This window comes from Solenopsis invicta, chromosome 15, assembly GCF_016802725.1.
Source record: "Solenopsis invicta isolate M01_SB chromosome 15, UNIL_Sinv_3.0, whole genome shotgun sequence".
Lineage (NCBI taxonomy): Eukaryota > Metazoa > Arthropoda > Insecta > Hymenoptera > Formicidae > Solenopsis > Solenopsis invicta.
The window spans coordinates 8,268,821-8,290,417 of NC_052678.1; the positions used below are offsets into that span (position 1 = coordinate 8,268,821).

The 21,597-nt window shown below is 33.6% G+C and overlaps 1 protein-coding gene across 17 annotated transcripts in view; it reads right to left on the reverse strand.

Moving 5' to 3' along the window:
* Nucleotides 1-21,597, reverse strand: part of LOC105197141 (cAMP-specific 3',5'-cyclic phosphodiesterase) — a 340,602-nt gene that overhangs the window by 37,535 nt on the left and 281,470 nt on the right. For 16 of the 17 annotated variants that reach the window (XM_026135766.2, XM_039458084.1, XM_026135773.2 and 13 more), the window contains 3 exons: nt 7,931-8,032; nt 7,777-7,841; nt 6,660-6,772 (listed from right to left, as the gene is read on the reverse strand). In XM_026135766.2, coding sequence (XP_025991551.1) covers nt 6,660-6,772; nt 7,777-7,841; nt 7,931-8,032 — 280 coding nt within the window. Of the gene's footprint in view, nt 1-6,659; nt 6,773-7,776; nt 7,842-7,930; nt 8,033-18,632; nt 19,283-21,597 lie in introns of all 17 variants that reach the window. The other variant, XM_026135774.2, reaches the window with a different exon arrangement.

The following is a 21,597-nucleotide window of genomic DNA, read 5'->3' on the forward strand; positions in this document are numbered from 1 at the left end:
TTTTATTATATATTAAGAAATCAGAGGAGGATAATCTTAAGAAGCATATTTATAACTTTTACAAAGTACAGTAAATTTAACGCTTTGAAAATACACGTATTCATGAAGCAGGTTTAATTGTACATATTAAATATTGATTCCGTTATATTTGTTACATGCTATGATATTGAAACCGCACATATAATATAACCGATTGGCTTATTCGCACCGAGCCTAACGATGAGGTCACGAATCTTCGTTGCCGATGTAGGTCAATTAATTCAAAGTATCGATTTTCTTTGAGGAGCAACGACGCTCGCAAGGGCATTCTTCCTAAGGGAATCAGTTATTATTAAATCGGCCGTTTTTCATTTTAATTTTTTCATTTTTCCCTTCGTCCAATAAATTCGATCAGAGCATGAAAAATGTACATTTGCATGCAATATCATGATAAATCTTTTCCTTCATCCAAAAGAAAGCTGACAGTTTCGCAATATTCACGGAATATGCACGTTAAATTGCGGCATGGGGTAAAACTCATTTTTATGTTGACCTTTCCGCGAGATTACCATCAATAGTATATGAAAATGCAGATACGTGAAATCCACGAAATCGCTATTTTCTGGTTGGTCAGCGGGCGCTCTCCCGGTGAATTTCGGAGCAGTGGGTATGTGTGCCAAGTATGAAAACAAACCGTATTGCAACCGTAAACGTATTCCACCCCAGACGTATAAATAAGTCGGTATAAATCCGCCGAAGAGAATGTATTTTAGCATGATGCACAAGTGTTGCTTTGAAACTGTTAATGCGAGCGGCGAACGATTTACTTAAGAGCTTCAAAGCAGCACGATTTTGGAGATTCTCGCAAGCGGCGAGATTGGGAAATTCCGTCTAACACCGAACTGACCTCCAGAGATTTGATTTTCATAAACATACTGCATAGACTGGTGAACGGATTTTGACACTAAATGCGGCAAAGATTCTGCCTTTCGTCATCGTAATCGCATGAGATTAAAGCTATCGAGATAAAATGTTCGAGTATAGAATGTACAGTTTTTTTTTTATCATTACGTTGCAATATTAACAACAATGAGCGATGTCGTTTGATTTTTAAAACATAGTTACAATATCCGCGACGAGGATTTCGTCGATTACGCACAATGGAATGAATTACGGCTGAAGTGATCCTATACAGCGCCAGCTTCGCCGAATCGATGAATGTTATACACACGAGCGCTTTACGCGGCGCCACTTCAGTCGATCCGCATGAGAAATCGGTCTCCGTGTGTAATCAAAGCGCAGCCTCAATGACTCGGTCACGTGTGCCGCGTTTTCCGATGTAAATCCCAGACGAAATCTCGCTTCAATTTATCGCTTTCGCGATGGAACAGACAATTTTGGACAAAGTTTTGATAAAAACAAAAAAATTTTGCTCCGGGGTAACAGTCCCGTATTAGCGATTCGCAGAGCCACTCCTTTAATTAGAAAAAAAGCACCGATTTCTCTACGTCACATAGTCGGGTCATCAAGGTAGTGCGTCTGTAAGACGAGAAACGTGACCTTACGGATTTAATGAAATAAGTGAAAAATATGAAAGACGTATATAAGAAGTTCAATTATGAATATGTCAATCTGAGAGAAGATTTAAGTAATTTTTCAATCAAAATAAAAAAATGAATTATTATTCATTCACGATAACGTAATTCATATCTTGTGTGGTATGATTGCTTCAGAATATTATACAGAAAATTTTGGAAAAATAAAACTATTGCAAATAAAGAATAAATAGCAGAATTTGTAAAATGTAAAAATAATATGTAAGAGAGAATTGGCAAATGCGTATTTTTTTATTATATATTTCCTATTTGATTCGTATGCAAGTAAACATATTAAAAATTGTAGCTTAATATTTCAGATACCTATTGTGACTTTTTGTAACACGTGCATACTTTTTGTACAATAACAAATTAATGTACTATAAATCTTTTGCAACATCCTGCAAAAACTATGAGTTAAGCAAAATCATACCTGTGGACTTTTTCTAAATCATATTGCCTTTAAAAGTATCGAATTTATCAATTAAAAGAATTAAATATAAAAAGAATCATTAATTAATAATTTTTCGAAAAAAGGACAAAATATTTAATGATTAATAAATAATAATAATAATAAAACGGTAAGAAAGTGGAAATAAAATTAGTTTAAATTTATTTTAATTGATATATTTTTATTCATATCAATGGTTAGTTTTATCACGCATCATACTTATAATAATATTGTTGTGGTAGTATAAGTTAGGAAGCTAGGAAGATAGATTTTATAAAAATATCGATTTAATCTTTATAATAATTGCAAATATGTACATCCAATAAATGTAAAATATTCAACAATAAACCTTCTTTTATAAAAATTCCATGTAAAATTATATGAATAAAATATTCAATTTCTAGCTCGATATATGCAAATAAAATAATAAAATTATATAATTATATTTTCATTATTAACTACATAAATTGATCAAAAATTAACAACAGCTATAATTTTTATTTAGCTAAAATATTTCATAATTTTGTCATTAAATATTGCTTAATTAAGATAAAAATGTAAGTATTAATATAAGCAACAAAGATACAATTTAGACATTCAGCAACTCTCCTATTTTTTGACGAAATATTAATTATTCCTTTACGTCAGTACAGTAGTATTCAAAAATTTTTTATTGGGCATTTCTTATTAATTTCCCTTAATTCAATTTATATAACAACCTCAACTTCCGTCAAAACTTACTTTTCTTCAAATATAACAGCATTTAAATGTAATATAGTTTTATTGTAAATAAACAATAACGCGAAAACATAAATAGAAGATGCGACTTTTCGCAAAAGCTAACTGCACATAAATTACATTAAAACTAGAACAGACAATATAATAGAAACTTCACATTATTACTATTTGTTTTCAAAAATCATCAATAAGTTAGACCAATAGTTAGAATAAGTTACGAGTTCAAACGCAATGCCATTGTTTGAAATATTATCGATTAAATTAGAATTGAAAAGGTTAATGAAAATGTCACTGTAAATAAGTTAAATGTGTCAAGGCCTCCAATATTTTGTAGAATTGAAACTTCCTTTCAATATCTCGTACACATGACATTTTAGCTAAAACTAATTATTCAAACTACCTATTTTTCCAATAGGTCGTTTTTGCAATCTACTGAACACATATAGTATAACACAATCTTTTTGCATAAAAATACGGATAAAATAAAGTTATGAAGATATAGATAGGTTTCAATAAATAGAGCAGCGGCGTGTGATGAATTGACACAATTTTCAGTCATAAAAGCATTTCAACGTACAGCAGAAAATAAAGAAAAAAAGCTCGATAAAAAACAATTTTCAGAAGTCACTCTTTTCGTTATTACTTGTCAATAGCACGTCAAAGTTTTTGCCAAAAGCATTTTAGCTTGATGTATATTTAAAAATGGTTTTGCCTCATTAAAATAATGACACACACACACACACACACACACACACACACACACACACACACACACACACACACACACACACAATTGATATAAAGATGTTTGTCTTTTTCAGTATTCTACTTTTTCAACATTAATTCTTTAGAAGAACAATTGATTTTAATTCTGGAGAATAAATTATAAAGAGCTGCAAGCTGCTTTCTCTGTCTCCGGTAAGAATTGCTTTAATTCATCATTTGGACTTTCCCTTTCACTAAACTGATATACATGCCATGTCATCTTGCTTTCAGAGCACATTTACGTGAACGTCACTTCGACAAACAAGGAACATCGGCGTTGTTATGTGAGTCATATGTGCTCAGAACAAATGGCGGAACTTCTTTTGTTGACGAGAAGAAAGTATGGAGTTGACGTAATGTTAAGAAATTATGCACGTTAGTTTTGGACTACAGACGTAATAGTAAGGATCATATAACTGAAAATGGCACGCATTTCGCTCGGCACCGCCGTAACGCTTACGTTCAAGCAAATGAATAATTCATAAGATGAGAATAAACATGAGATATATAGGTCGCGAAGAAGAAAGGTCGCGATAATGAGCGAAACACTGAAAGGAGGTGTACATTTTTTATTATTATATTTTATATTTTCACGCATAAAAAGCAAGCTTGTAATTACGTTTAAAAAATTTACTAAAGAATACGTTATTATGCGAGAGATTCTAGTAAGTTACTTAAAAAAAAGATAACGGTAAAGGATGCTTGCAAGACAGAAATTAAACAGAAAAAACATAATTTCCATAAAAATGTAAAAAAACGATGAAATTATTTAACACTATTTCACTAGAAATAGATATTCATTTATAATATTTATTTATCATTAACGTTTTCAGCTTGATTCCCAATTTTAACGAGTATCGCGAGTAGTCTCTAATGAGTTTAAAGAGACTACGAAACTCGCTACAAATATTAACACTTTATAAATAGCGGAAATTATAGAGAGCGAACTACAGAAAATTCGCTAATTTCACGATGGCGATTAAAGAAGAACCGCAGAAATGCTCAAAAGCGGAAAATCTTTAATAACTTCCACATCACTGAGAGAATAATGGCAACCTCGAGGAAAAATGGAGACTTTCGCTTATGTCAGCTCTTTCAATTACGCATGTTACGCTAAGCCGATATTACGCTCGCTTTGTGAAAGTACAAAGAGGTATCAAAACCTTTTTTTTGCGAACGAAGAAATTGGCGGTAGATTTCATAACAGACTGGTAAAATGTTTATGCAGTTCTTTTAATTTTTTGGATTTCTTATATTTTTGTTTTAAATTTCTAATAAATATCCTGAAAGGAATTCAGGTTAATTGAGCACCTCGTGGCGTTTTCCCGGGTTAATGAAAAGATAAAAATAATATTGAAAAAAGAAATTATTGATTTAATGTTGGTGAAAGAAAGCAAAACTGCGCGACCGAAAAGTGCAAAAGGTAAACGGCGATTTTTACCAGAGTAAACCAAAGCGAATTTGCATTCCGGAAAATTGCGACGTCACGTTTGCTTCAGATTTTAATATCCAACATTTTTACTTAACTTTTAACCTTCAAAGAAGTTTAATTACGCGTTGGATCTTCGCAAAAGCTAAAGCTGTTTAACAAGAAGTCTCAAAAAGATCATCCTAGGAAGAGTGTTCGCACGAAATAGCTAAGAGCAACATTCTTTGCGCTTCCATCGCTGAATCCCTGCGCGCATATAGAAATAAAACCCAACTGAAGTACATCAAACCTCGCGATAAATATTTCGAGCACATAAAAGAATATTCATATTCACGCGAGGATGACTTCTCCGGTCCGCGCGAGATAAATGAGAAAAGTTTTGCGCAAAGTTCTCGCGCGCGAAATTTTTATCGGGAAATTTTTCGTGGCCTTGAAAGCCTTTTTGATCTAAAGGTTTGGAAAAAAGGAGGGAAAATATAAAAGGAATAATCCCACTCTCGCTCATTTTTACGGTTAGATTTTCAATTTCTCTCTTGCTTCCCATTATATAATTTAGTCGCTAATATAAAATCGCGATTCTCTTTGCTGTCACCTGTATCTCAAGGAGGAAATAAATTGGTCACGTTTTGCACTCAAATGATCCTGTTTTTACCGTCGATTTTACCAGTGCGGACGTGGAAATTGGAAATTCTCGCGACCGGAACGCAAACGATTAACGATCAGTGCGGAAATTGCATGGCTAGGATGTCGAGCACAGTCATCGAGAAACGATTGTTTCTGTCTGTACATGATAAGTGCCTATTACCCGCTGGCAAATAAATACTGTCTCATTTAATGAAAATGAGGATTCTTTGATATTGTGAATTCACCTTGGTTAATATTCACCTTGGTCAATTTCGAATTTTCCCGAAAAATTTACGAGATAATCTCTTTATGATCTAAGTAGAGGTTCGACTTCTAGCAACTGCGTAATTCTCGTATAACCGAATAAATTCTGTATTATCAATTTTGCGCGAGAACAAAATTTCATTCTGCTTCTTTGGTATTCCAGAATGGAAGATTATTAAAGATTAAAAAATCAAATCGGTAATAGCTACGTGACGCAGAATTTATTTATAATTATTATTATATATTTTGCACAATAAATTTTAATATTATGAGAAGAAACTTTATTGCTTCATTAACATTATATATGTTATTAAAAGAATACAAAATACATCATCATGATGCAAATTTATTTTTAAAATTAATTTATAAAATTAATTAAAAAATGTAAAGATGTTTTAATTATAATATACTCTAGGAAGTTAATAAATTTATGATCAAGCTATTTAAGTAATTTTAAATAGAAAAAAGTAGTAAAGAAAAAATAAGCTCTTCCAATCTTTGTCTTTGTACCAAAGAGTTTACTTTTTTTTTATGACTCCGAAAGGAAATTTATTTAAGAATATAAAGAACTTGTTCAAAGAATATTGTAACTTTTCTGATGGAATTTCATTCGTATGACTTTTTCTGCTCAAAATCATTTGAATAACGCATTCCTAAAGCCTGACGGATTCCTGCGAGACATTTTGTATATGGGTGGCTATAACGCGAGACAGAACCTCTTCTTTGCAAGATATAAGAGAAATCGAGTGCTAAGAGAACATGTTGCGAAAAGAGTATAGAGAGGAAAGAAATATAAACGGATATGAGATCGTACCTTGAGGGATGCCATGTCCGACACGGATCGATGAGTCTGAATGGTCTCCAACTGGTCTAAGCACCAGTCTAGTTCCTCTATCGTTTCTACAGCCAGCTTCATGAAGGGCTCCTCTGAAAAATTCAAAGAAATAAATTTAAAGCCAACGTCAAAGCGTTCGCAATCACTTTCTCTCATCTCCCCTCTCTCTCTAACAAGCAATAAGTTAACGTTAAAAGATTTTATCTATTGAAAAGATTTCTATTCGATCGAGATGAAGCGACAAGGAAGCGCTTCGAAATCCGATTTATTTTCGCAATTTATTTAATGCAATTTTTCAAAAATGCATGAGCAATGTGGGATATTTTAAGCACTTTATACTAGAATAAATAATATCTCTAAAAATAAATAGTATTTTAAAAATAAAGTGAAAATAGGAATTTCAAAAAGAGATAACTGAAAGCACACATTCGACAATCATAAATGTATTCTTTAACAGGAGACAGATAGAATTAATCAGCTTTATGATTTCCTTAAATAAATCGTACACAGGACGAATATCCGTAATAATTAACGTGACCCAGAAAGAAGACATATAAAATTTCTGTCATAAAATAAAGGTCAATATAAACTTTGTGAATTCAGAGAAGATGAAGTTACAACTTGATACAATATTAATAAAGAAGCAAAATACATTTTCTTTACTCTTGGGAAAAATTGAGGGGCTCAAGTTTCGATTATACATGATAAAGAATGTATGACATTCCTAAGGAATATTATATAAAACGGTAATTGATACTTCATAAATACACGAGACTCCCGTTCTACTAACAATGATGAATTATAAAAAAAAATAGAAATTATTAGAACAATTATTCGGCTATTGATATAACGAGGAGCTCATTAAATCCTGTTCAGAGAGATCTAACAAAATTTTCCGCGTATTAATGATATAATATAAATTAAAGAAAAAAAGTAATTAATCATTGCGTTTCAGTGTATTAAATCAAACTAAATGAAGATTAAAATTTGAAATGAGGAGTTAACGTTCTGTGCAATTATGCAGATATTAAAAGATTCATCCGAAGCGGAAATAATGGGAGATACAAAGCGAATTGTAATATTGTATTATCTTTACCTCCTGGCGCCAAAATCCGTGGCTGGGGCGTACTACTGCCCTGTTGGCCACTACTCCTTCGTGATCTGCAAAAAGAACACAAGAGTTAAGTCGATTAAAGCCCGTAACATAACATTGCATAATAACATTGAGCGATGAATGTTAATCTACTCACTTGTTCGTCGGTACATTCGTGAGCGACAAGAAATTATTTCTGACCGAGCGCAGAGAAGCAAGAATCTGTGCGAAGGGTGTAACGATGAGGTCCTCGCCATGGCTGCAATCGAAAGAAAAGACACAGTTCATCATTCGACGTTTCATCATCCCGCTCGTGTATCAGAAGGATCAGGTTTTAACGGCCTTGCTATGAATTATTTGCCAAAAACGTCAGCGTCTATTTCGCTTTGCAGGAAATTGCATGCAGGCGTGACACAGCTTGGTTACGCTACAAATGATTCTCATTTCGTCTTCACGCTCATACACACGTACACATTAATTATGTACAACGGACACAAAGACGTGCACACGCATTAACGCGCACTTTGTCGGGGAACAACGCAAAAATCGTTGGATCGCGAATTAAACAAAAGAAAACGGAAGATTAGCGCGAAATACGCAATTTCACACGTAAAGCTCCAATTCAATAAACCCGCATTCCTTTTACGACGGAAAGTAATACGCCGTTTCGCGTAGGACTGCGTCAATTGGCTCGTAACACTCAAATAAACTATACTTTTCGGTAATTTAGAAATAAAAAAAGCAAATTGCGCGTCGATATGCAGAAATATATCTCTATTTGTTGAGAGATTGCGGGGCTTCTCGCGCGCGTTTGCAAGCTCGAAATCGTAAACGGATTCCGAGTCACCCTGATAGTTTGCGAAACAAACATCTGATCGACGAGTGGCGAAAGATTACGTCGAAATTCATCGGGGATGGTACAATGTTAGTCTTATTCTTCACTCTCTCAATTTCATTTATTATCGTTTGTGCGATCACACATAGTCTCTTATTTATTACGCCCACGCAATTTCAGGCGAATATCCAGTTTTAGCCAAATTGGATCCTACAACGAATACTACGTCGACTTATCGGGCGCATCGAATTTTATCGTTCTCGTTCCCATGAGAACAATATATCCGAAATATATTGGGATTGCTTTCCTTCGGTCGCTCGCTATTTGTTCTAAGGTTAAAAGGGTATTCTCGCGCTCTTGGATTTCAAAAATTCAATTATTATTTCTCAAGTATTTTTTGATAGTTTGAATCTTGAGAATAAGAGTGAAAGAGAAAGAGAGAGAACGCAAATTAAAAGTAAAAGACTTCGCAAAAATTTTTTTATTAACATACAAACTTTTTAAACAATTTTTAACGCGTTTATTTCAAATCAATTTTTTAAAAAATTGTTTCGATGATAATTCATCTAGTTTTAAACCTAAAAATAAAAATTTTCAAGAGATATTTTAAGAAAAAGGACAATAATCAAATAAAAATTTTAACTTTTCAATTTTTCCTATAAGAAAAGTTTCTAAAAAAGAAACGAAAAAATAGAATCTTTTTAAAAATTTTACAAAATCAATTTTTTAATTTTATTGCAGTTTGAACGACAATTACATTTACCTAAATTGAAACTTAAAAAATTATCTTGTTTCTACATTTTACACTTTAAATCAATAATGAACAATATTTTTTTGACACGCCCATAGAGACTTGCAAATAATTGTCAAAAATATTTTTTCTAATGTTTGCAAAAATTCGTAAAAAGCATTCAAACATCTAAGAATAAATATATTAAGTTTTAAGTTTACAGTACGTTTTATTTAAATTTTTGTTTAAGTTCATAGTATACTTTTGGTTTTAAAAAAATCCTAAAAATAGATAAAAAAATAGAACCGTAAGCGAGAATACTCCCTTCAGTGATGTGTTTTCGATGCATGTAATATATACATATATATATATACATATACATGTGTATACCTAACGATCATGTTCGTTACCTTACACGCTCTATTTTTTACAGTCGTAATAATCGATAGTGCGCGTTTACGTTACATGCGGTCGTTTAATATATTCCAAATATAAAACTCGCGAAACATAAAATGTATCGTATGCTATTACTTATTTTATACTATTCTGCGAATACGTGGGTTAAACGTGCATGCATTATAAGCGAGATTACAGAGGATTTTGCATCGGACGGGTCTTAAGCCCACACCTTCCTGCGTGTAGACAGATAATTAACGGCAATAGACAAATATCTACAACAATATTACGTATATATCTCGCGTATGTATTACATAGAATAACGCATAAGTTCGACAGATTATATCTTCTTTAATTATCTCATCGATAAAAACGGCGCAAGCCGCTGGGGTTTCAAAATGCTCAAGTTACATCGTTTCATCTGTCACAATTAATTTTATTTTTCGCGGAAAACCCTTTCAAAAAATTGTTGCATGTGTTGTAATCAATCATTATTTAGAAAAAAAAGAGCAGAGAGTGATATTGCTCCAAATTCAGTTCGCGCACTTTTTTCTTGTTTCTCTGCAACAATGTGTTTTCCGTGTATACAATGTCGTGCCGTGAAGTGAAGGAAATATATCTCCTGATAAAATTGTGCATAACGCACATCGAGAGAAATTCGTGGTAATCAGCATTATACTCATTATTCATCCCCCTGTCTGTTTCCCATCTGCCGCGAGGGAAAATTGCGTTTCTCCCTCGAAAACAATATCGTGAGAGCTGAATAATTTTGGCAGTTACTCCCGGTGGAATTACCGCAAACGACTTTCTCTCGGTGCAACGAGAATCTTCGAGGATAATGTACAAACATCGCCATCAAATAATTACTAATCAACCTTGTTTGTTAATATCATGAATAGCAAATATACTGGTAAAATAAAAAAGATAATGACTAACCGTTATAGCTCGGAATTGCCTTTAATTTGTTTACATTGTAATGAGATAATTATACAGAGATGGATATTGCAGTACTGCTTCCTGAGCTTCATTATTATCGCATTTTGGCGATTCGCCGAAAGACCGCACGTATGTACACGCAATTAATCTAATATACAATAATTATCATCATAATGTAAGTATAACAAACTCGTTCTTGTATAAAGATACTTCTGGATATAATATTTCAATTTGTTCAAGTTATAATTAAATAATGTATAAAGGCTGATATTATGATACTCATAGTTGCACTTCTTGTTGTATTAAATATTGTTAAAATCAAGAGATTCGATACGCCCGTACCAAAAGGTCATTAAACCAATTATGATGTAATTACATTAAAATTGTCTCAAATTACTTCTGGATATAATGAATTTTACAGCCACAATGTAATTTCCTGTTCTAGGACATCATATTAGTTGCAAAGTCGGACAAAGATTTCAATCTAAAATTAAAGTGTCGTAAAAATAGCAGTCACATGGATCACGCAATACGTAAAAAGCAAATTACTTAATACTAATAATAACTAAAGTCATATATCCCCATTATCGCAACGAATACGTAATAATGATAATAATAATACGCTGATTAAATAGAGATGCGCAATTCCGGAATGCGCTAAAGGCTTGCCTAAGAGTAATCCTAATTAGTTGCATACATCAAACGGGATGCGTAGTAACAGAAAGTCAAAGGAAGTGAGAATAAATTACGTACCAAAAGAAATGGTCGACATGTTTATTAATTAAGACGCATAATGCGGTGTTAATTACCATCCTGCAAAATTTAATAATCTATTCGCGCACCTAAATTATATTCTTTAAAAAAAAATTGCGATAATTTATAATTAAATATATGAGGGAGGATACCTCGGCGATAAATAGCACGCAATTTTATATAATTGAGATATTACAAATTGACACAATGTGCGTCAAAAGATTATAGAATTTATTTTAATTAGAATCAGTTAGTGTGGGATTACGTAGGCGAAATATAATAGTATATGTATGTATTATAGAATCGGTCATTTCTCTATGAATATCACAGAAAGGTCATAAGTTACGGAAAATACCGATAGTCTTCGATATTACGTCGACATTATCATTAATTATTTTAAATATTATTTTATGTCAATCACATGAGCGGCAGAACATTTAGAATCACGATCACCGTATCAATAAATAAAAAATATCTTTTCTATACCATTTAAACTAAATATTTGAATATAAATTTATTTATCTCTGCGTCTATTTATTTATCTATTTATTCGTATCTGCCTCATTAAAATTTTATTTCTGCGTCACCAAAATTATTACTATTCTCAATACGTATTTAGAAATAAAAATAAACACACAAATACAAATCTTGCTTCCGTAATGAGATGGAAAATAAGTTTCCATCGTAGTGATTTAATTGTACTTCGCTGACTATGAGGAAATATTGGACGAACAAAGAGAAGAAAAATCCTTTCCCTATCCCCCTTCGTGATGATGAAATATTGCGATGAAATGAATCTTACGTCGGTTCACTGACGTGAGAATAGCAAAAACGCAGTGCTCGACATAGAAGTACGTTCTATCGTAAAGTACGTTATCGCTACAATATCTGTATCACGATGAGGGGGAGGAAATTCGTAGATTATAGAAGAATTCCGTCTTACAAATGCGCGTCAATATTGTCGCAGCTTAACTCATTCTATTTTGATCTAAAGAAGAAAAGAGGCAAGCGAGAGACCGGCGCTTTTCAAAATATATTTTATACCGCCACCGCCGCCGCCGCCGTTTCCAAGAAAAGCGTACGATCGCGCAATATACACGTCTGAACGATAACATCACGAGAAAAGATTTAGGAAACAGATTAAATTTCATATATCTGTCGTACGTCATCTCAGTCTACATTATAATATAAAAACGCTAAGATATAAGGCCGACATAAGCTCGAAAAGAAATACATAAGCTCGACCTGCCTGAGTGAATTGTCCGAGTAAACTCTCAGCAGTGCTACTGAGGCAGAGCGCGTAACCACGATGTATCTCAAAAACGCTCGTAGTAATTCCCTTTAAACGTCAACGGGAATAAACACGAAAACCGCCGACGTACGTACGTGGCACGAATGGAGTCATCAAAAGAACTGGCCGAGTTCAAAAATATAAACGAAACGACGAATTCCACGAATGCCCGGGCAAGCGGGACTTTTCATTTCGTTGCAGGTCGGACACGGGCGGCAATAAATTCCGATAAATTGCGAACGGATGACCGCGCGGTCACGTCTATCTGCGAGCAAACTCGAAATTTGAAATTCTAGAAGCGACGGAATATGCAAGGCGCTGATCCGTTAAATGCAACGAAAATTCGAAAGAAAATATATAAACAGCGATATAAAAGGAGCAGCGATATTTGTCTTTCTCGTAGAGAAAGCTTTTGCCTTTTTCTGTTCTACGAATTCCGTACGATAAGCAATAAAGTCTGAAATACAACACTTCTGACACAATTGCTGAGCATGCAATGGCGCTGCTCTTACTTTTCTTCCTCTTTGGAAACGAAATTTTCAGGATTTTATATGAAAATTATTTTATATTTTGCAAACTTTTCTTCGAGCAGCAGCAATTTTTCACGTTCACATCCGGCCATTTGTCGATTACCTTCTCTTTTATTGAGCTCGTCTCCGGTGATACGAATTCACATTTCCAATTTTTGAAGAAATAGTATAAAAGAGGAAGCATGACATATAACATTTCTGAAATTTTATCCTACTGTTAAATTTTTAAAACACTCAATTTTTTCTACTGTTTTAAAATTTAATTTTTTCTTGATAAAAATTTGATGGAAAGTTCGTCACTTTTTGAAAGCTAAATGAATGAAAAATGAAATCAAACGAATAGTTAACTGAACATTTTTTATTTCGCTAAAATTGCATACTTCAATATCATTATAGCTCCTTTATCAACATTGATTGCGCAATGACAATGTACTTGCATGTACAAAACATTTACGACAATATTATTTCTAACATTACTAATTAGCTATCCGGTACGTTAATCAAGCAAATTTCTGATTAATGATAATCATGAAATAATTAATTGCATATTTCAATCACGAACTGAATAGCATCGTTTATGAATGGTTCTTTCATCGGGTCTTTTCTGATGTTCCCCAATATGCCGGCAAATTTTGTATATGAACTAATATTGCAGGAATGCTTTTTTAATGCTAGCGCGAAATCCAGTCAATACGTACAGCAAAAAGCATTCTCCTTTCACCGTGGGAATGGCATTTTCTTCGTGCAACCATGGCGCAAATTATTGAACGGTTTCCTTTACATGAACAGCAAATATTTACCTCAATGGTTATTTTCCATGATCTATGTGACCGATTCAGTTGCTGTAAAAGAAAAACACGAGAGAAAAATGCATACTCGATGTATTGTAATATATACGGAATATTGTGCATCGGTTGTCACATCTCATTTACATAAACTTTTGTAAAAACGATTATGCAATTTTGAAGAAAGCAAAAAAAAATGGAACACAGAAAGAAATTACCAAAAAAGAGAAAAATGTTGTATATAAAATTGTGTAAAATCATTGCATATAATTTAAATTTCGAATATTGCAAAACTTTCGTCACATATAAATTAGCATGTGAATTATATCCTTCCTATTTTGCGAAAATTTCACTTTGCGGTATGATAATAATATGTGTCCAACAATTTAATGTCGATTAATAAATTAATTGTCGCGAATGGTTGCACGAAGAGGACTTGGTATAACAATAACGAAATTATTTTGAACATGGCAGTCGATCTACACCATGTATGTACATATATTTATGAGAATCCATCTGTATAATTGATGGCAAATCAATAGTTGACAGGTAATATAATAGAGGAAACCGATAGCCAAATATTGTGATTGCGCAAGCAGGTATAAAAGTGGATTTTGGAATGCAGACAAGGTTAAAGCGTATATAAGCGTGTCATTTTGTGGCCAGATAACGCCAGGCCGTCCTGACAAACTGACAAGCAAGCGGAATATGAAACACAATATTCGCTGAATAACATCTGATTATCTGGCGAACGTGACGCTCTCGAGCCACAGAAATTTGAATTCCGATCATTCGAACGCCACTATAAATGCAAAATAATTGCAAAATAATGTTAATGTTATACAGCTATAAAAAAAAAATGCGATTCGCGCCTCTCATCATTATTTTATCAAAACTGTCATGTTTCTCGATAATAAATTTATGATGCAAATTTGAGAAATTAAAGATATTTAATTATAAATAATGCCATATATTACACTCCAAATATGAAATATATGACAAATATTAATTACGGAACGTATTATTAATAGAGTTCGTAAAATTCTCACCGTTTTGTATTCTAAATAACAAACAGCATCGCATACAACATCCTAGTAGACAACTTGCAAATTTTATTTGACTATGTAAAGCTTACAAGTTTTCAATTTTGCTTTTCAAGGAGAATCTATTGTATTTTTTTCTTTTAACTAAATTGCACATCACATACGTTTTAACCAAAGTCTAATTCACAGTTAACGCCATTAAAATTTCTCAAAATTCAAAAACTAAATCACACAATTTCCTGCATCAATAATTTTCAAATATTTCAATTTTTTATTTAGCATAGATCAATAAATCTGACAACGTTTTCATGACAAATCTAAATCGAAAAGGAAAACCTTATATTCGTTGAATAATATTTGACAAACATCCATACAAACCTTTCAAATATAAACATTGTATTTTTTAAATCTAAATTAATTTTATCTCTGTTTTATATATTCAAATAAACGTAATCAAATTAGAAAAAAACAATAATTTGATTAATCATTCTAATATTAAGCGATTATTAAATTTAAGTTTTCTTTTAAGTAGCAATTATCTTTGTAAAGAATATTTTCTTGATAATAGTATTACATTCATCATTTACTTGAAACAAATAATAATTAAAAATTTTCTGTATACATACAAAAAAATACATGTTATAAATTTCTTGATTAAATAAATATTACTCATTTGAAATATTTCACTAGTTCATACGTCTGCAAATCTACCATAAGTTCATCATAAGTATCAAATTTATGTAAAATATATTCCGACTTCTAGTAATTTAATACTTTATTCAAAAATATTAAGTTATAATAAAACAAAAATTTAATTTACTTACTATTCCAATTTTATAATATTGCGATAGAATTTTATAATATTTGTCAGTAAAGTATAATTCATTTTTTTTTTAGTATATGATGAGTTTTTCTAAAATTTGTAATAAGTACATCTTAAGTATATTATCAAGAAAATATTCTTTGTTAAAAATTATTATTACTTTGTAAAAGAAAAAAATTCAATTGAATAATCACTTTTCTTTAGCAGTAGAATTAATATTTTTTTGTGTGTATATCATAAGTTTGAAAGAGATTTAATTAAACACATATTTCATCAAATAATTATCTTCGCAAAATTAAACCGTTTTGAATTTTAAATAAAATTCATGTGGATAAAGCATATTCAAATAAATACTTAGCATTGCAGAGACTTAGTGCGCAAATGGAAATCACTTCTATTACGTTTCAAGTTTCATTATAACTGTCATCCAAAATTCTCCACACAAAAGACCAATTTCTAATTGTACTACAAAACTATACACAATTCTAGCGCACGTACATGTTTTTCCACAATGACGTAAATCTTTCCCTTGACCCGCTTCCGATTCATGCTCTCATTAATTCACGCAATGATTTAGTGTAATTACCGTGTTTACATCATCGTGTCTGGTGTCGTAATCTAACATAAAGATCCCGTTAAAAGTATCGCATAATCTCAAAATAGAATTCAGATCTTTCCGCATATACTTCTTGAATAACGTCCGATAATAACAAGCGAGGATAACGATAATTTTGCTGAAATAACGATCTGCGTGTCGTTATCCGTGACCGTGATTGGGATACCAGCCAGCAGAACGATGTGCAGTTTCACGTATTTATGTGGATCAAGCGTCACGTATGGTCGCGAAATGTCGAACTAGTGGCCGGCTGGCCGTTTTCCAAAAGGCGCGTCCCCGGGCGCGACATTGGTTAATCAGATTTAGCTTGCATTATGCTTGCCGAATGGCACGGCACGCTGAAGGTGGAGCAAATTTATACACTGCAGCCGCATAAAATCAAGCAAATTTTCGCAGGCTATTTTTTTGAACATCTGCCAATCTGTTACGTGATAATCGAAGACTTAACAGAAAAAAATGTATAGAACAAATTTTACTACCCTAAAAAATATGCCTACTGATAATCATTGTATATATTTTGATCCGTTAATCATATAATAATACTTATTCAAAGAGAAATGTGCAAATAATATTCACATTGATTGAGTAACATTAATCCCGAAATCGTTATATGTAACAACTTATTCAAATTTATCAAAGTGTCAACAAGATTCGACAAACTCGCACGATTCGTTACAGCGTCAGATCATTTCAATGAAGTACGCTATTTTGTGTATTGCGCCGCGATAGAATTCCAACTCTATCAAACATTGATATAATCCACAGTCTGCGGAATCGAGCGGTGAATACGTCTCGTATATTCTAGCTTTACGTCACCCTGCACTTCAAATACAATCTCTCGAATGTTCGCCGTTGCGAGATTTCGAGATTGCATTTCGTAATACATCCGATACGTTGGGTATCTTTATAAACAATTCATTTACCGCGAAACATAGCAGTCAAGAAGTGGGTTACATGTCAGTCCTTATTGTCAATCGTTAGTCTTCCAGAAATTATTCTGCCGGAGCATTTATTCTGACATAAGAATGGATGGTCACTCATAAAGGATCTCCAATCGCCTGTATGTAGGTTACAAGGAAACCTATAACGATGCAGGATACTTGTTTCAATATCCCATCGTACGAAGCTTTAACAGTACGTACAGTGTTACATATTCACGCGAAACATGTCACATAATACGAAATTGAAGAGAATCATTATCGAACGACAGAAATATAGAGGAGAGTTGCCAAATGCGTACCAATTAAGTTATTTTTTAAACATTGAAAATTGTAGCTTCATGTTTCAGGTATCTAGTATTACGATATTTAACATTTCAGCAATAACAAATTAATTTATTACAAGCCTTTTTGCAAGACGCAAAAGGTACGATTTAAATCATTATATCATCCTCAAAAGTATCAAATTTATGAAATAAAATCATTAAAGTATAAGAAATCGTTAATTAATATACAGTTAATTAATAATTTATCAAAAAAGGAATTATTTTTACAATTGACATATTTTTATTCATACCAATTATTCATGTCATTATTATTACTTATTAGTCTTATATCATTTATTGCAATCAAATTTATAATAAATTTATTTGGGAAACTTGATAAAATTTATAAAAATATCAATTTAATTTTGATAATAATTGCAAATTGTATTTGCAATAAATGTAAAATTTTCTGTAATAAATCTTTAACAAAGATGTAAAAAAAATTAGTATAAAATGAAACGATTACATTATTATCTGTTACATATAAATTGATCAAAAATTAACATCAGTTGTACCAAGTTTATCCAGTGTAGTAAGCACAAAACAAAATGTAACCTGCCTATATTACTCATTCATTTCATATTTATATCACTGAATGCTGTTTATATTAAGTAAAAATATAAAATGACGAAATATATGATTTAGGCATTCAGCATCTCTCCCTTATAACAAATATATCGCAAAACGCGACAAGGAAGTAGATTCAAGCACTTCGAATGTTCGCATAGCCGAGGCTCTTTTCGCGTTGAATTTTATCGGGGCAACGAGGCAGGATCTTCCGTCTTCGATGTCACCGAAAACCCATCGCCGCTGCCGGCTGGAAAGGCAGGAAAACATCGATCCTAAGGAAAACTTACAAGTCTCTCTTGTCGAAGCATTGCTCCCAGAAGAGCGCCCTCCTGGGCGGTCGAACTCGTAGCGCGGAGGTCGACATGGTCCTGGGTAGTCCGCCTGTCGCGCCGATGCTGCCGGCATTCAGGGCGGGTGAGCTCATGCCACCCCCGCATCTCTTCAGGCCGCCGCCGCAGACACCGCCGCCGACGGTCGACCCGATGAACTCTATCAAGCCACCACTGGAGTCGGACATCGCGTTATACGTTCCTCGATCTCCTCATCGTCATGTTCACATACACGTTCTCTATGCCATCCGCGCGAACGCGCGCTTCCCTTCAATAGCCTCACCGCGTTGTGCTGTGATTCACCCGCGACCTACGTCGCTTCATTGCGCCCCGATGACGTGCAGACGCGACTCATGCTCCTATGCCACATAACCGGCCGAACAAGAGACGCATATTTACACGGATGAAACGTCGCCGATCGATGGAGGTTGCCTCGAAAGGGCAAGGCCGCGTTTACGTCTTCTTTGTTCAATATCCTCGGGCCGGTTCACCCGACCGGAGAGAGGAGGGAACCAACTGGAGGAGGCGTTGAAAGATGCGCCCCTGATCACCACAGCTCACTCCACCACGGAAGGTCACATATATGCCTATCGTGTCGGAACGATGCACTGTATCGGGAAAAGCGCGATGTGATAACGGTTATATAGTCCATTTAACCATTTTGACGTAACACAGAGACGCGAGAGTCGAATGCGAGAAATTACGAGATGCGAGACTCGAACAAACGCGAATTCAGTTGTCCCTCATTAAAATCGCTCTGTCCTTGACGCAACAAAGGATCAAACGACAGGTAAATTTCGCTAATTTTGTAATAATTGAATTTAATTGCGTAATTATATACACGTGACATTTACTGTGCGCGAATCAACGGCGCAGAAATGTGTAACAGACAATCCGTAACTCAGCGTAACGATACATTGGACTACACCATAATTCGCTCGCTTTATTTAAACGCCGCTGTTTTTCAAGCTAATTTCGCATCGTCAATATCCGATCTGACCAAATTGAGATACACGTGACTGATGCACATATTATTTTATTGCACCTCCTCATAAATAGATAAATCGCGATAGAAGGCAAGTACCTGATTAGAGCAGAGATTACACATCAAGGTCGTTATATTAAGTAATATCGTGACGTTGATTTCGTAATAGCGATAGTAATCGACGTGTATTGTCAGCCGCGCGTAGGCGCGAACGTACGGCACGAAAATGCAACTAAAGAAGAGCAACGAGATCTTAATCACGTCGCTTATCTAAATACGATTATTTGTTTAATTACGAGAGAATATTTTAGCGCAATATTTAAATAAACTTCGTGATGACCTGAAATGCGCCTCTATCGAGAACGAACACGAATTTTCTTTCGTCCGCGATCGCGTTTCGATAGGTAATAAAGTCCCGCACGATAAGAGATGGTGCATTATTGCTTCAACTGCTATTGAACGATATCGCGTTCGGAACAATGGAGGGGCCACTTTATAAACCGTACTACCGACTGCGCGCGACAATAAACCGGGCCAAGTACCAACTTATCCAAATGAAACTAATTCGACCGGGCCCTTCTGCCGTTAGCTGAATAGTCCCTTTATCAGCGAAAATTAAACATTCTGGCAGCGAATAGATTAAAAGCCCTCGCCCCAGCTAAGCTACGAGCAAGTACGAGCGAAATCACTCGATCAAGGGTATGATAATTATGAGGAGGCAAATACGAGTTCCCTCAAATAAAGTCGGATTAACGGAGACGCGTTATATCGCGTGAAGAAGCATCGTATTCTCCACGCAAAAAGTCGAGTTGAGACATTGTAAGAGAATCGATCGATATTTATGCGATAATTATACGTTTCCATTAACATTTCTTTTTTTCGTTTGGAGTTGATTGATAACTAGGAACGAGTTGCGAAAATTGGCTGGGCGGAAAGTTGCTGAACGTGCGTGATTATACGCCGACGACGACTTCTTACCGATGAATTAGCATATCAGCCTCGGGCAAAAGTTTGCCCAAGGAAAACCGGCACTCGAGAATGTTCCTTTACGTAGAATGTGTCACTTATGACCGTAAACACATTCTGTTACGAGCTATGTAGCATTCTATTAGTGACGTATTCGCGTGCTATTTATTTCTTTTTTTTTGCTATAGCAAATTAAATGAAAATAACGCGGAAAGGAGAGAAAGAATGTGTATCACACGCTTCACTTATTCCACAAATTTCATTATCAATGCTTTGGCGGTTTTTACATTCTGATTTACACGAAACTGGAAGAGAGAGAACATAAAAGGAACAAAGAAACGCTTTTATTCGGCAAACATTTGCACGGCCGTCAAATTACATTACGTTTAAAAGGTCGATTCGTAAGGTCAATGTCACGTGAAGTTACTTTGCGAAAGATACTTTGCGATTTAAATAGCCGCACGTTGACAACTTATAAATAAAACCGATATTGAGTAATCTAAACAGATTGGAACAATCTAATAAGATACGGTCAAATAAAGATAATAAATTTCGTTTTAGGTTTTCTGCGATTATACAGCCAGAAAAAAATCATGCTTAAATCAATAAAATCATTTTTTAACTTGGTTTTTTTTTAAGTTGAAATAAAAATACTTTTGAAATAAATAAAAATTTATTCAATTAAAAAAAATGACGTTATTAACTTTTTTCAAAATAAATTATTTGTTTAATTTAAAGTACATAGTTATTTCTGATAGAAATGTAAGAAACAATTTGATTGCTCTGATTTTTAAAATATATTCCTTTTATTTAAAAAAAGATGCGCTGCAACCAAACTACTATTTTAATTCTAATAAAAGGAGCAAGAAAAAAAATTTCTTCAAATCAGAGAAACTTTTTTTGGACCGTGCAGCAATGCACAAATTTCTTTGATTCAAACAAATATTTTGTTGACTCAAAGAAACTTTTCTC